The sequence below is a fragment of the Hylobates moloch genome, unplaced genomic scaffold (genome assembly GCF_009828535.3).
Source record: "Hylobates moloch isolate HMO894 unplaced genomic scaffold, HMol_V3 SCAFFOLD_2, whole genome shotgun sequence".
Classification (NCBI taxonomy): Eukaryota; Metazoa; Chordata; class Mammalia; order Primates; family Hylobatidae; genus Hylobates; species Hylobates moloch.
Genome location: NW_026652277.1, coordinates 33,608,436 through 33,625,347, shown reverse-complemented (window position 1 = coordinate 33,625,347; position 16,912 = coordinate 33,608,436). Strand labels below are relative to the sequence as shown.

Sequence of the window (16,912 nt, the reverse complement as noted above, 5' to 3'; positions counted from 1 at the left end):
AACAGATAAATTACGGTAGTTCCCGTAATTGAATACTGCTACACAGTACTAAAATTAATGAATGAGAGCTTCACATATAATTATACAATAATGAGTGAAAAAAGAAAAGCTGTAGAATGAGCAAGTATAAGGCTTAAAAATATATAAAACAGTATTGAAGAGTAGATGGTTTAGGTTATACACAGTGAAAATACAACAACACAGGAATGATAAACATCAAATTTTGGATAATTGTTACCTCTGGAGGGGAGGAACGGCAATGTGATCTGGAAGTGGCAAAATGTTAAGATTTGACAAAAGTAGGTGCTGAGAACTTGGATATTCAGTATGTAATTCACTATACTAGAAATAGTACAGTCACAACCAACACACACATACACCTATTTAAGCCCACAATGCTGTTTCAATAATACATTTTTGTGCCCCCTGAAGGGCAGATGCCATACTAGGAATTTGGGGTACAGGTATGAACAAGGCACAGTACCTCCCTTCAAGATAATATCACAGAAGCAGACTTGGGTCCTGATTAGCTTTGTCACTGATGGCTAGGATCTGTTCTTTAATCAACGGGACTGAGACCCTTAAAAGTTCAATGTATGTTTCTGAGGTTTCAGACATCCACCACTGCCCTGCTTCCTTTCCCTTTCCCTTACAGAATGAAGATAATGGGCAGACAAACCATGACAATGATTACAGCATAAAACAAAGAAGACAATTTCCACACAAATGTAGAAATTACTTTTATTATATTAAAATATTCCTTAATAAGCTAGCAATTATTTATGTGGAGGAACATCCAGAAAACAGGTTCATGACTGAATTATCCTTGTCCTTGATTATAGAGATTCATGAATTACACATATAATCCTATTCTCTGGAGTAGCTGTGAAGCTCTACGACGCTGTGAGGTTGGAGGCGCTTCTCCCTGCCTGTTAAGCTGCTCCCATCACATCATGAAAGGATGGACATTATTTTTCTCTTTTGAATTAAATCTTTACAACAGTTCGAATGCTGTAAAAGGAAACAATATACTAAGTTTTAAATGATACCTTTAAGACAACTAAAATTGTGTTTTTCGACTCTCCATCCCCTCAAACTCGACATCATTATTACATTCTATGATATATAGTTAAAGAGAAAGCTTACCTCTTTCCAGAATGCATCAGTTCAAAGGCTTTGTTGATTTCATCAAAAGACAGATTGTGAGTCACAAATTCATCAACTTTTATCTTTTTGGACATATATTCAGACACCAACTTTGGGACACTTTCTACACTCTTCCATCCTAAAAGAAATTACACATTAATTTATTCAACAAATTTCTGCAGTATGCTTGTTACTTAGCGGAGGACACAAAGGCATTTAAAAGAATGAATTTTTTGATGAGTTAAAGAGTAATGAGAAATTCAAAAATAGCATGGAGACGAAGAATTTGACAAACACCTTTCAGTTAAGAAGTAAATACTTTTGAAATTTTCCTTTCTCTGTATTAAGATTTACTAAAACCTCATTAAAGTTTCGGCCAATTGAGACTTTTAAACTACCCAGGACAGAACTCTGGAAGTCTCAACAACAAGCTTATTTAGGTCCACATCAGCAAAGATTTCTGTAATCATGATATTCAAGGAAGAAAAAAACTGATATAATACAGGACTTTATTTCCTTGGTTTTAAATTTAACAATGGAATAGGGATAGTATCTCAGAACAGAAAACTATGAAAATGAAAAATGAAATAGAACTCTTTAGCTAATTGGTTAAGTTTTTTTTTTTTTGGAGACGGAGTCTCGCTCTGTCTCCCAGGCTGGAGTACAGTTGTGCGATCTCGGCTCACTGCAAGCTCTGCCTCCCAGGTTCACGCCATTCTCCTGCCTCAGCCTCCTGGGTAGCTGGGACTACAGGCGCCTGCTGCCATGCCCAGCTAATTTTTTGTATTTTTAGTAAAGACAGGGTTTCACCATGTTAGCCAGGATGGTCTCGATCTCCTGACCTCGTGATCCACCCGCCTCGGCCTCCCAAAGTACTGGGATTACAGGTGTGAGCCACCAGGCCCAACTAAATGGTAAGACTTTAAATAAAATTAGGTGCTTCAATTTCTCACTGTATCTAAAGAAGCAATACAATCAACAAGAAGCCTTCTCACCTTCTAATGATGCTATCAACGATATTTCAAACCTCTTTTGAGCCTTTTCCAAATCTCCTCCCTTATATTCTCCACTAATTATTCTTTCCCCACAAATTGTGGGGATTTTTTCTTTCTCCTTTAAATGTCCTGGTAACTGAGATGACCACAGCCACTCCTGTTCTCTAGACAAAAGCTTCTATTATCTTTAGATCAGCAATGCAAGGGGACTCAATGATACAGTGAATTTCCCAACCAGCATGTGCTAGAATCTAGAATGAGGCTTCAGTTAGAGGTTACTACCAAGATCCCCTGGATCAGCCAGGCTTAGAATGCCCTTTAAAATACAGCTATGGACTCCAGAATCATACCCCCAAATAGCATACATGGCTTAAAAAGTTTCTTCTATGATACTCTGCTGTGACATATATCTAGAGCTTTGAAGAGGAGGGCAAGTCAGACTGACATCTTCTAAGGCAAATTCTGTAGTTACAAAGGAGGAAGATTTTGGCCAAACCCCTCATTTTAGCATATTTTCCAAATCTTTTCTTCTGGCCTTCAAAAAAGCTGGCATAATATGGGGTAGAGGACCTTAAAAGACGAACCGTTAAACATACATCATTCAAAACACACACTGTGTGATTTTTTTTCTTTAAGAGGATGATGAAATATAAATATATATTTTTAAAGCCCTTTAAAAACTTTAAACTCATTCATTCACGACTGTTGGGAAATACAAACATGTTGTGACATATTTTCTCTACTCTGGCTGAGCAACCATGGAAAAGATAGAAACTGCTTCCCCGCAACCCCAAACCACCAAGGACTTTTTAGGATCACAAAGGGAAAAATGATCAGTCTAGCAGCTTTTTGATTTTATGATAAGGCTTTGTCCAATTAAATATTTTCAGTTTGAGACTCAATATTGGTTACTGCTAAAATCAGACAGATGTATGATCACATCCAGTGATCACTGCACTCCTGGAAAAATGAATAAAAATGTAACAAGCTACTTGAGTCCACAAGAAACACACCATGGCTGATACTGTTTGCTTACTTTGCAATCAACTTCCTGCCCCTGCTATACCCATAACTACTTCCTCACTATCAGAATATTGATTTTTTTCTTTTATAGAATATGCACCAAGTGGCCCTATGTTTCAGGAGAAGGTGAGCACCTCCCCAGTCCCAGGGGTAAATAGTGATTGAGTCTGAATCCCTTCTAATAAAACAGCCTTGCGTGCAACAACTCAGAAGGCAGCCCATGAAGATTCTTGTTAATATAAAAAAATTAGGCTGGGATTAAACATCTGCCAATGCAAATAACAAGAGAAAATGCAGTCATCTCATCCATCGAATTACCTCCAAAGGCAGTGCCTTTCCATGTGCGACCTGTTACCAGCTGGAATGGACGAGTGGCAATTTCTTCACCTGAAGCAGCTACTCCAACCACCACGCTGACGCCCCAGCCTTTGTGACACGCCTCAAGTGCTGCTCTCTGCAGGCACAGAGATATGACGGAATCACAGAAGTCAGTGCATTTTCCTGAGAACAACTGCTTCCCAGAAACATCTAGAGATAGCATAGTTTTTAAAGATAATGGCAACAAAAGGCCAAACTCAACATTTGGTGAGCTCAATTTTATTAAACAATTTATATTTTTATTTTTTATTTTATTTTATTTTTTTTTGAGATAGAGTCTCCCTCTGGCACCCAGGCTGGAGTGCAGTGCATGATCTCAGCTCATGGCAACGTCCGCCTCCTGGGTTCAAGCGATTCTCATGCCTCAGCCTCCCTAGTAGCTGGGATTACAGGCGTGCGCCACGACACCCAGCTAATTTTCGTATTTCTAGTAGAGACGGGGTTTCGTCATGTTGCCCTGGCTGGTCTCGAACTCATGGCCTCAAGTATCCACCCGCCCTGGCCTCCCAAAGTGCTGGGATTACAGGCGTGAGCCACCATGCCCGGCCTGAACAATTTATTTTAACAAATTAACCTGGTTACATATTAACATAAAATAATTTGAAGCGTTTATTTGCTTTCTATTTTAAAAAGTAAACTAGTTCAAAACTCTAAAGGACTTAATTTTAAAAAGCAGGCAGCAGAATTAATAGTAATACTTTTACTGAGTGTCTATGTAGGTTTAAGTAGGTATTGTTACTACAGGTTGATTATCTGTTATCTGAGATGCTTGGGACCAGAGTGTTTTGAATTTTGGATTTTTTCGGATTTGGAATATTTGCGTCGTATTTATTGGCTAAGCATTCCTAATCTGAAATGCCCCAATGAGCATTTCCTTTGAGCATCATGTTGGTGCTCAAAGTTTCAGATTTTGGAGCATTTTGGATTTTTGGATTAGGGATAGATGTTCAACCTGTACCTGCATTTTACAGATGAGGAAACTGAGGTTGAGAGAAGCTGTTTGTTCAGGGTCACTGAGTTAGTAAGTGGACGTGTATTTGATTCCAAAGCTCATGCTCTGCACAACTGCTTTATTCTGTCTTTTCATTTCATGAGACATGCACTTAGCAGGCATTGAAAGGCAAAGAAACATCTTTTCTCATCCTTCCCTGTGCTGTTCTTGTATCATTTCCCATTGTAGTTCAAATAGATATTTTCCCCTTCTTTCACTAGAATAATTCTTATTAAGAGACTTTTCCTTTGCCAAAACAAAACAATTTTTAATCTAAAACTGCACTTCAAAAAAAGCAGCTCCATAAACTAAAAAGGAATGAAGCCCATACTCACCATGACCTTCACATTACCAATACATTCAAAGGAATAGTCCACTCCTCCATCGGTCATCTCAATGAGCACTTCCTGGATGGGTTTACTAAAATCCTGAGGGTTAATACATTCAGTAGCTCCAAACTCTTTGGCCCTTGCAAATTTATCTTTATTGATGTCCACACCAATGATGCGGGATGCACCAGCCACTTTACAGCCCATGATAACTGCCAATCCAACTCCTCCCAGACCAAAGACGGCACAAACAGAGCCAGGCTCCACCTAGGAATAAAGAAAGTTTATAAAACACTCATTCTACCACAGTCAAGAGAATCACTGGGTTTCATACAGATGGGCCAATTTCACTATTCCAGGAAAGTTTCACTGAATTAAATTAGAAGGCAGAAGCAAAAAACTCAAGTCAGTCTCTTACCTTGGCAGTGTTCACAGCAGCACCATAACCAGTTGAAATGCCACAACCTAGAAGGCAGACTTTATCCAAAGGTGCTAAAGGATCTATTTTAGCAACAGAGATATCAGCCACAACTGTGTATTCAGAAAATGTGCTGGTTCCCATGTAATGCAAAATTGTCTTTCCTTTGCAAGTAAATCTGCTGGTACCATCTGGCATTAATCCTTTCCCTTGAGTGACTCTAAAGAAAAAAAAAGGAAAAAGGCAAGTTGGAATTAGGTTTCTTAAAACCCACAGGAAAAAGAAATCAGTTTTAAAAATAATGACCAGTAAATATTAAGAAAGTGTTGTAAACTACAATTTCAAATATATTCATTAGTAATTTAGCACCTTGCAGCAATGCCTTATAAAGGAAATTTATATTTATAATCTTATCCATCTTTTCCAATATTCACTATCTTTCTAGATCATACTGTCAGAATATTGAACTCATTTTAAGAGGTACAACTTATGGATCAGATGGAATTATTTTAAAATCCCATCATTAAAACGGTGGGCCAGGTGCAGTGGCTCACTCCTATAATCCCAGTACTTTGGAAAGTTGAGACAGGAGGACAACTTGAACCCAGGAGTTCAAGAGTAGCCTGGGCAACATAGCAACACCCTATCTCTACAAAAAATAAAATTAGCCAGATGTAGCGGAGCACGTGCCTGCAGGAGGTTCACTTCAGCCCAGGAGTTTGAGGCTGCAGTGAGCCGTGACTGTGCCACTACATTCCAGACTGGGTGACAGAATGAGATCCTGTCTCAAAAATAAAAAAAAATAAAAAAACCTCTGTGAGCAAATATAACGTCATAAAGGATAAAGCCAAAACCATTATCTATGCAAGTAGAGATTACAAACCATTAACCAGATCAGCTGATGAAAACAGATGGCCAAACTGGCTAATTTATATCTTTCAGGAGGCATTTTTCTGAAGTGTAACTAACAGTCCTCAATAATGCAAGTTAAATTACTTCTTCACTTTGTTTTGCCTGTGACTTGGTTACACCAAAAAAAAAAAAAAAAAAAAAAACAATAGGAAAGAAAACCCAAAAAGCTTACAAAGGCCACTGATATAATAAATGGTAACAAAAATTACTTTTGCTATTCTAAACAGAGGTGATGTAACATCTTGCTTAGGAGTACCCACCCTAAAGTCAGAGCACTTGGGTTCAAATCCTGTGTGATCTGAGCAAGTTAATCTTTATGCCTTCATTTTCTCACTAGAAAACGCTGAGAAACATAGGTAACTTCCTTTACAAATTGCTATAAAAGTCTAATGAGATGTTATATGAGGCTTTAGCATTGTGTCTGGCACAGAATTGATGTTTAGTAATTATGTTATTTTAAATAAAATAAACACTATAATTGCTTTTTTTTGAGACAGCCCAGGCTGGAGTGCATAGCTCACCACAGCCTTCAACACTGAGGCAGGAGGATCGCCTGAGCTCAAGTGATCCTCCTGCATCTCAGCACCAAGTAGCTGGTACTACAGGGGCATAGAGACGGGGTCTCGCTATGTTGCCCAGGCTGAACACTATAATTTGATGTATACTCTTAGACTCTTTCGAACATACATATGAATAAATACACAGATGAAGAGAAAATGGACTGCCTCTAGATTCAAGAGCAAATACGTTTCCTTTGAGAGAAAAATAAATATGACCAGAAACAAAGAACAGGTGACAAAGCTCCATCAAAAAGAATTTTTTTTTTGAGACAGGGTTTTACTCTGTCGCCCAGGTTGGAATGCAGTGGCACATCATGGCTCACTGCAACCTCGACCTCCAGGGCTCATGATCCTCCCACGACAGCCACTGAGCAGCTGGGACCACAAGCACGTGCCACCAAGCCCAGCTAATTTTTTAAAGTCACAGTCAAAGGAATCAGGACAGTGGTTACCTAAGAGGGAGGTAGGTTCTGACTTGGAAGGGACATGAGGGACCTTATCGGGTGCTGGCAGGGTTCTCTATCTTGATCTGGGTGATGTTCAAATCAACAGGTGTTTATATACATAATCATTCATTGAGCTGTACACTTAAGATCTATACACCTTAAGTGCTTTATAATATGCATGCTCTACCTCAATTAAAAAAAAAAAAACGGAACACACACAAGGGGATCTGAAAGTTCCTCAAAGAGGTAGTTCTTTCAGTGTTGTTACCTAGTACAATAAAAACAACTACCTTTTCTGTATCAAGGAGTTAGGTTATCTCCTGCAGTCTTCCTAATAGCCTTAGTGGGTAAGTTTTATTACTCTCACTTACTGGACAGTAAAATGGTTCATAAAAATGATTTCGTTTAATCTCACAAGCATGTCTTTCCTTACTACGTGGTTTGGCAAATTTAGCCTACTGTTATGTGAAGAGAATGGGTACAGAAAATTCTGCATCTTTTATATCTTAAAGATATAAAATTTATGTGTTATAAATTGTTCTCATTAAATTTATATCTTATAAAAAAGATATCTTTTATATCTTAAAGATATAAAATTTATATCTTAACGGCTGGTGATACTGGGCACACCCCTTTAGTTTCTCTTTTATCTGTAAGAAAAGTCAGTAATTTATGGTTTGCTTTAGAAAAAGTTACTATAATACAATGGTACATAGTATTGAATTCACAAAAATATGAACAAATATTTATAGCAAGAGACACTCACAACGGAAACACTGCTTCAAAGCAAGTTACATCCAGATGACAATGTCTATACACACAAAAATCCCTAAAACTTATTGGTTCTTTTCTTTGCAGCAGGAGGGAGGGAGAGAAAAGAAAAAATGATAGCAGATACCCTCAACTCTTCAAAAGCAGAGATTTGTTCAATGAAAAATAAAGGAGTTGAAAGAAAAATGAGCCAACAAATTTACAGATTATGACAAACCATTCTGGGGCAGGAGGGTAAGGGATCCTGGGACAGGGAGGGCCCAGGGCCCAGTTGCCTTTGTGAAGACCAGCCAAGGTTAACATAGGGCACCGCAGCTGGGCAAGGTGAGGCCAGGGTGAGGCATTAGGTGGAGTCACTCCCCTGGTCTCTTCACATCCCCCCGCTTCTTTCTTTTATGGGGTAGAAAGGAGACAGAATGCAGACACCCCTTGAGGGCTGCACAAGTTACTTAAATCAGCCACCTCTACAAGCTACACATTTCCTCATGTGAAAAATAAATGTTTCTTCAGTTGCACAATTAGGCAGAAAACCGCAAATGGTAGAGAAGGTTGTTGCTGTGCCCAGGTACCCTCTCTGTGTCAAAACCTCTTAATTTCTGAGTCTTCTCTCATCTGTGAAAATGGGGATAGTAGTGAGGTTGCTATAAAGATGGAATGAAACCACTGATGTACAATGCACTACATAAACTGCCACACATTTATTTATTCTTATCATTGTTAATATGATCTTGTAGAATAGGAATTAAAAGAAATTAAAGAATGTGCAAAAAAAAACTCAGTTGTATGTAAGAAAACCCAATTCCCCCAGAGGAAGAGAAAGAGCTGGAGTCCTTTAAAATTAACTGCCTGTTTTTCTGTGGCTAGTGAGCCTTATCTCTCCCTTTCCCAGGCATTGTGAAGACTGTTTCTCTAGCTGTGCAGCTGCAAGGTCACTAGACAGATCATCTCAAGTCATAAAACACGTTGTTCCTTGAAAATTAAGAAATGATGTAATGCATGTCTCAGTTGAATAACTGTCTTTGTTTCTTGCTTCTGTAATATGCTCCCCTCTACACAGGTCTCCCCCCACCCCACAAAATGCTTAAAAGGTAGCTTGACTCTTTGTTCGGGGCTCAGTCCTTTGGATGTTAATCCGACTGGGTTGGTGAACCTAAATTATTAAATAATTCCTCCTCAACCCCTCGGTCTCTGTGATTCCTTAATTATCCCGCAGCACTTGTGTTTTAAGAAGAACATAAAAAGATACTAACCTTATCTTCTGGCAAAGGTTAGTTTTAGGATTTAGACAAAATTTGCATTCTCCACACTGTGGGATGTAAAGTGGGATGACAGTGTCACCTGGAAACAAATGCAAAGACATCCTGAATAGGTAGTATCTATTTCTAAATGAAAACATCAGCCCTTGCAAATTCCTGTCAACTGATGAGGCTTTGCAAAGTTAAAAACTTTAAGTCTTAGAACTTTACCTAGGTAACATCATTCAGATACTGTCTGACCATGCAAAAAGTATGTTTCAATATTTTTATTTAAATGAAACTCTTTAAACAATAACTGAAGAACAATGAAGTTATATGCTTCAAAATCCTGCTTCATTGATGCATCTCTAAAAATTCTTGCTTAATATGCCAAAATTGGTTTTGGAAATGTACTTAGAAAAGTTTCACAAAAGCAGTAGTCTGCAAAATCAGAGAGAAAACAATATCCAAATATTTGTGCTTCCCAGATGAGGAATCAACTGAATCTTGACAATTTACTTAGATGATACCTATTCATAAATAGTGGGTAGTTTTATCAGAAAAACAATTTCCCCATAGGAATAAGCCAAAATTATCAAACAAGTGGTTCAAGTATTCTCCTTACCCGCCTTCAGCTTAGTAACTCCCTCACCAACACTTTCCACAATTCCAGCACCTTCATGTCCCAAGATCACTGGAAAACAACCCTCAGGATCAGCTCCACTCAGGGTATAGGCATCAGTGTGGCAAACCGCAGTGGCAATGATCTATCAGGACATTAAAACAATGAATGTTTAAATGTGTGTGCATGCAATTCAGAGGTACAGATACAATAAAGTCATTTTATTATAATACTATATTTCATTGACTCTAAGACACATTTCTTTCATATTTTAACCTCTCTAAAATCAGCATGTGCTTATAATCCATGGCATCTTAACAATTAGAATTGGCAGCAATTTTTTAGTGGTACATAAAAGCAATGGTGCATTTATATGCAATGAAATAGGGAACATCTAGTCCCCCTTTCAGTGCACGTCAGCAAGAGAAGGTAAACAAGGTCATTTTATGGGCACTATGCCTTCAAGTATGGAGAGAAACATCGCCTGTGTGCAAAACAGGTGGAATCCATCTCACTTCTAGTTTTCTCATGACAGCCGGGAAATATGATTTTTAAAGAGGTAATGACTATTTCTGAAATAGGCCAGGCTGCTTGAGTCTGGGCCAAATTTCAGAACTTTTAGAGGAAACAACCCCCTTTTTACAAACCACACACAAGTTCTATTTAAATAAGCCTGTTACCTCTATCTCTCTGGCTTTCAAGTAACTTATTGTTATTTTTCGAGACAAGAGTCTCGTTCTATCGCCCAGGCTGGAGTGCAGTGGCATGATCTCGGCTCACTGCAAACTCCGCCTCCTAGGTTCAAGTGATTCTTCTGCCTCAGCCTTCTGAGTAGCTGGGATTGCAGGTGCGTACCACCAGGCCTGGCTAATTTTTTATATTTTTAGTAGAGATGGGGTTTCACCATGCTGGCCAGGCTGGTCTTGAACTCCTGACCTCATTATCTGCCTGCCTTGGCCTCCCAAAGTGCTGGGATTACAGGTGTGAGCCACCATGCCCGGCCATGACTTATCTTTTAAAGCCACCAAAAGCACAGAAAGGCAAAATCTTGGAGTATTTCTATTTATGCGTCTCTGCTCCTGGCTTATATATCCACTTACAGTGTAACAAAACTTTGCTACCTGTCTGCAGTTTTGCAGGGAAGATGGCTGTACTCATTGTGTCCATACAGCTCAATGAGCACAATGAATACCCATTGAGCTGGATGGGCACTTACTACATCCAGAACAAACTTCTTCAGTGGCAAAATCAGTCAGCTTCATTTCTGAATTTGAGGAAAAAAAACACTATTATAAGATTTCAAATTCCTGGGTATGGGTTGCGAAGGACCTTAAGATGTTATTTGGGCCAGGTGCGGTGGCTCACACCTGTAATTCCAGCACTTTGGGAGGCTGAGGCGTGTGGATCACTTGAGGTCAGGAGTTGGAGATCAGCCTGGCCAACAGGGTGAAACTCCGTCTCTACTAACAATACAAAAATTAGCCAGGCGTGGTGGTGCATGTCTGTAATCCCAGCTACTAGGGAGGCTGAGGCAGGAGAACTGCTTGAACCTGGGAGGCAGGAGTTGAAGCGAGCTGAGATCGTACCACTGCACTCCAGCCTGGGCGACGGAGTCAAACTCTGTCTCAAAAAAAAAAAGAAAAAAGATGTTATTTGGTCCTGGTCTGCTCCACCTGAGATTTGTGATCGTTGGGAGCATGAGCCAGTATGTGTGGTGTGTTTTGAAAGTGAGATGGTAGGGGAAATATACTCCAAGTCACAGCTCTTTTTTGCTGTGACTCTTTTCCTAGAATGTTAATGATCACTACTCTAAAGCACTAATTTGGTATCAAAACAAGTAGACAGTAGTAGAATGCTAAACGCATGAAGTTTTCTACATGCCAAGGTTTCAAAGATCTCTCCAGCTGGCTGCCTTGTACAATATGCCTCTCTCCAAGGGTAACGTCATTTCTCTGCCACCAGAGGTTAAGAAGCACTAGAATAATGAATTCCCTGAACCCTACCCTTGTCCGCCAGGGTGGGTGCATTTTAAAGCTCTCTAAGCAAGGTGACTTCATTTACTTGTTACTCTATTCAATCAGGAGCCTCTTCTCAAATCTTGTTTAAGTCGCTGTAGCAAAACTGAAGACCATTTCTGTCAGAGGCATTTTAACCAGAGCGGCTCCACCTTGAATAGACGCTGGGTAAAATAAGGTTGAGACCTGCTGGGCTGCATTCCCAGGATGCTAGGCATTCTTAGTCACAAAATGAAACAGGAGGTTGGCACAAGATACATGTCACAAAGACCCTGCTGATAAGACAGACTGGGGTAAAGAAGCCAGCAAAAACCCATCAAAACCAAGATGGCAATGAAAGTGACCTCTGGTCATCCTCAAGGCTCATTATAGGCTAATTATAGTGCATTTGTACACCAAAAGGCAGTCTCACCAGTGCCATGAGTTTACAAATGCCATGGCAATGTCATGAAGTTACCCTATATGGTCTAAAAGGGGGAGGAATCCTTAGTTCTGGGAATTGCCCACCCCTTTCTTGGAAAACTCATGAATAACTCGTCCTTTGTTTAGCATATAATCAAGAAACAACTATAAGTATACTCGGTTGAGCAGCCCATACTGCTGCTCTGACTATGGAGTAGCCATTCATTTCTTTGCTTCTCTAATAAACTTGCTTCCACTTTACCCTATGAACTCACTCCAAATTCTTTCTTGCGTGAGGTACAAGAACCCTCTCCGGGGTCAAAATAAGGACCCCTTTCTGGTAACATTTCTTCTTTTGTTTCTAACGTGTCAGCATATATTTAAAGTTATGTAATCAGCAGAAAAATGAGTATCCTACAGAGTTACCTTAAACCCAAACTGCAGAAGATAAATTGCAATACTCCAGTGACCCATGGGGATAGCTGCTCAGCCCAAGATCAAAGCTAAAAGAGATGGTGAAGCGTGCTGCAAAGGTAAGGGATAAGAGAAGGATGCTGTGATTGTAAGGCTGGATGACTTTCAACACCTTTTCTTTGACACTGTCCTTTGGGATTTATCCTCTGCAGATCTCAGATCTAGATACTCATCTATCCAGAGACCTCATTGTGTCTCTTTTTTCTCAAGTGCCTTAAATGTATCATTACCTTGATTCGAACTTCATGAGCCTTTGGGGGTGCCACCTCTATCTCCTCTATGGAGAGAGGCTTTCCAGCCTCCCAAGCAACTGCAGCCTTGCACTTGATAACCTGAAGTGGGGAAAAAAGGGAGCAAGCTGTTTATCCTCCTAAACAAATAACTACTTAATAGGCAATTTAGATACAGATTAATGCTAATCTTAAAAAGTATATCACAGATTCACAAAGAAACGTATGCTTCCAAGTGATATGTTTCTAGATTTCACACAAATAGTATACATCAAAAATGACCTAATTGAGATGATTACCTGGTCAGATAGAAAAGTATCTTTTGGTTAAAAAGTTGTACTCATCAAATATTTAATGGCCCTCTACAATGCATATGCAAGAGCAGGTTAAGAACACAAGTTCCGAGAGAATCTGATTCAGCAGGTCTGGCATGGGGTCCAAGAAATCTGCATGCTTAACACGTGCCTGAAGAAATTCTTTTGCTCAAGCTGTTCTGAATACCACCGGCTTGGTGCAAAACTGCAGGGTGGGAAGGAGGATTAGGAGTGTAACAATGAGGAGCTATATCCCTTGTAACTGCACCGGCCAATACAGCAGCCACTTGCCAAATATGACTTCTGAGCACTTAGAAAATGACCACTGGCCGGGCGTGGTGGCTCACGCCTGTAATCCCAGCACTTTGGGAGGACAAGGTGGGCAGATCACGAAGTCAGGAGTTCAAGACCAACCTGGCCAGCACGGTGAAACCTCGTCCCTACAAAAATACAAAAATTAGCTGGGCATGATGGTGCGCATCTGTGTGGTCCCAGCTACTCAGGAGGCTGAGGCAGGAGAATGGCTTGAACCTGAGAGGTGGAGGTTGCAGTGAGCCGAGATTGTGCCACTGCACTCCAGCCTGGGCAACAGAGTTTGTCTCAAAACAAACAAACAAAAAAAAACTGAGATATGCTATAAATATAGCTGGACTTTGTAGACTTCATTCAAAGAAAAGTAAAAATATCTCATCAAAAGTATTTTTAAAAATACTGCTTACATGTTGAAATGGTATTTTAATTATGTTAAATAACATTATTTATAATGTTATTATAAACTAACTATTAAAACTTCACTTTTTTCTTTTTAATGAGGCTACTGAAAATTTAATATTACACGTGACTAATATATCTATAGCATACAGACCTGCTTTAGAGATTATAGTCAAGTATATCCTCCACTACCAGAGAATCACACGTAATGAGAAGGGTTCTGATAAGTTTACATTACACTTGAGAAATGTGTGGACAGACTAAAGGTTGTAAACCACTGGGTTTACAGGAGACAGATTTTAAAGTTAATAATTACAAAGAGTGTGATTTAAAGAGACAGGCACAAAGTAATACAGAAAGCAAAAAAAGTAGGTTAAGAGTGTAACTTTGCTTGGTTTGGGAGAGCTTCACTTCTAACCAGGATACTGAAGGATGAGGAAAAGGTAATTACAAATGGTGATAAAACACCTATATATAGGGTGATTGTGAGAACTGAATAAGAAAGAATATGAAGTCCCTGGCCGGGCGCGGTGGCTCAAGCCTGTAATCCCAGCACTTTGGGAGGCCGAGGCGGGCGGATCACGAGGTCAGGAGATCGAGACCATCCTGGCTAGGTGAAACCCCGTCTCTACTAAAAATACAAAAAATTAGCCGGGCGAGGTGGCAGTAGCCTGTAGTCACAGCCACCGGGGAGGCTGAGGCAGGAGAATGGCGTGAACCCAGGAGGTGGAGCTTATAGTGAGCCAAGATTGCGCCACTGCACTCCAGCCTGGGTGACAAAGCGAGACTCCCTCTCAAAAAAAAAAAAAAAAATGAAGTCCCTAACACAATCCTTGGCACAGCATAGCTTTGCAAAATAAGTTAGTAGTTATTGGTAGCAACGGAACAAACTGTTGAGGGAAAGGAGAGGTGAGTTATATAGAGATATAAAAAATGGCCTCTGTAGGCCGGTGCGGTGGCTCACGCCTGTAATCCCAGCACTTTCGGAGGCCGAGATGGGCGGATCACCTGAGGTCACGAGTTCGAGACCAGCCAATATGGTCAATATGTTTGGCCAATATGGCGAAACAGGTCTCTACTAAAAATACAAAAATTAGCCGAGCATGGTGGCGGGCGCGGGCATTCCCAGCTACTCGGGAGGCTGAGACAGGAGAATCGCTTGCACTCGGGAGGCAGAGGTTGCAGTGACCCAAGATCGCGCCACTCCAGCCTGGGCAACAAAGAGCGAAACTCCGTCTGAACTGGGGGCGGGAGGGGGTGGGGGGGAAGAATGGCCTCTGTAAATTGGTGAGGCTGGAAATGTGGAAATGATCATTTTAAAAATTAAATTGCAGATATTAAATCTCATAGTACAAAGAATCAGACACTGCATTAGAACCTTTTTCACTTCAATGTGTCATAAATTTCAACTCCACAAGTCAGATTCAGAATACTAACAATTAAGTTATGCAAATAAAAATCCAAAGAAACAAGAATATTAAATTTGATGGCCTGCTCCTCTTTGGAAAATGTCTTAATGGAGCCTAACCTTTTCCTTTTACTGACAATTCTAAGCAAAACAAAGCCCCACTCTAAATCCGCGGGAAATGGCCCTACTTCAACATTTGAACTACAGTAACAATTATAATCTTTCACCTTCTCTGAATAAAGACACTCAGTAATAATGAAAAGCTACTACCAGTTTAAGTCTGAAAGACTGGTTAGAGTTTATTTCTTTCAAACTCCAATATGTTTAAGGCCGTATGTCTTACTAGAAAATGTCCAAAACTGCAAAGCATTAAAATAATCAGCAACTTTAGACTGAGTATGTTATTCGTAATGTTTGCCTTTCTTTACTGTTTAATTTGTATTTTATGAATTTGTCATAGAGGAGCAGACCTGGGTCGGAATCCCAGCTCGCCATCGTTGGTGTGACCAAGCACAACCAACCTCAAACCTCAGTTTTTGATAAGATGGGGATAACACCTCGCAGAGGTGTTTGTTATGTGAGGGCTAGAGGGAATATAAATCTCTTGGTATTTAAGTGCTCGAAAATGTTTCTGAAAGGGATGTAGGGGTCTTTCCAAAATACACTCCTTGGAGGCACCATAATTAAGGCGTAGGCTCAATTATGCAACACAAGCAACCCAGGAGTTAGGAGCACGGGATCTGGCTGTAGCTCTGCCAAGTATGCAAGCTGCAAGAATGACCCAGAGCGAGTTACTTAATTTCGTGTAAGAAGCAATGCGTGGCCGCTCCTAAGCCATTTCCACTGGGATACCGACCTGACCAGCCCCTGCCCCCAACTCTCCGGCTCTCCCACTCCCACCCCGTTCCGCCTGTCCCAGAAGCAGCAAAGAAAGCTGCTTCGCAACTGAAGAGCGGAGACAAAGCTTCCTTCTCTTTCTGCCCAGCTGAGCCGCTCGCCGGGGGCCCAGTTTCAGAACCAGGAGCCAGATCCCGTCTTGGGCGCCGAGCCTCGCGCGCCCCCGAGGATAGCAGCCTAGTCCCATGCCATACACTCCCTCCCTCGGAGACTCAGGGCCCTCCTCTCAGCGGGCCCTACCTGGTTCGCCATGTCCACGGATTCTGGTCGGCGCGGAGGGCTGACATCCGGGGTGGGCCGCGCAGCGACGCAGGCATGGGCATGGCGAGCGCCTAGCGAGGGGCGGGGCGTGGGGGGGCTTGCAGTGGCTCCAACCGGAAGGGCGGTGCTTGAGCTGCGGTGCGTTCCGCTAAGTTGTGGGCTCCCGGGTGCACTCGCCTGCGAGGCTGAAGGGCGCCGGTTTCGTTGCTAAAATCCGACGGACTTGTTGCAGAACTCGTTTTTTTTTTGTCGGGAAAGGGCTTCCCCGTGTAACTTTGCACCAGTTATCGTAGATAAGACTGGCAAATTACAGATGTGGACGGTGAGGGAACGGGAATTTCACTGAAAGCACCTGAGAACCAGTAAGAGACCTG

The 16,912-nt window shown here is 40.9% G+C and overlaps 1 protein-coding gene across 1 annotated transcript; it reads right to left on the bottom strand.

Annotated features, from left to right (window-relative positions):
* Positions 1–727: 727 nt before the first annotated feature.
* On the bottom strand, positions 728–16,620 carry ADH5 (alcohol dehydrogenase 5 (class III), chi polypeptide). Its single transcript, XM_032135012.2, has 9 exons — positions 16,518–16,620; positions 12,948–13,049; positions 9,830–9,971; positions 9,220–9,307; positions 5,281–5,500; positions 4,869–5,129; positions 3,483–3,618; positions 1,147–1,285; positions 728–1,011 (listed from the first exon to the last, which is right to left on the bottom strand). The coding sequence occupies exons 1-9, from the start codon at positions 16,527–16,529 to the stop codon at positions 987–989; spliced, it is 1,125 nt and encodes a 374-aa protein (XP_031990903.1). The 5' UTR covers positions 16,530–16,620; the 3' UTR covers positions 728–986.
* Between the last annotated feature and the right edge of the window lie 292 nt (positions 16,621–16,912).

Bases quoted from the DNA above. Each gene is read 5' to 3' on its own strand.
- ADH5 (XM_032135012.2), bottom strand. The intron at 5,501-9,219 runs GTTAGTATCTTT...TTTTTTCTTTAG, and splicing joins AACCTTTGCCAGAAGATAAG to AGTCACTCAAGGGAAAGGAT. The intron at 3,619-4,868 runs GTGAGTATGGGC...CTGTGCCTGCAG, and splicing joins TTGGTAATGTGAAGGTCATG to AGAGCAGCACTTGAGGCGTG.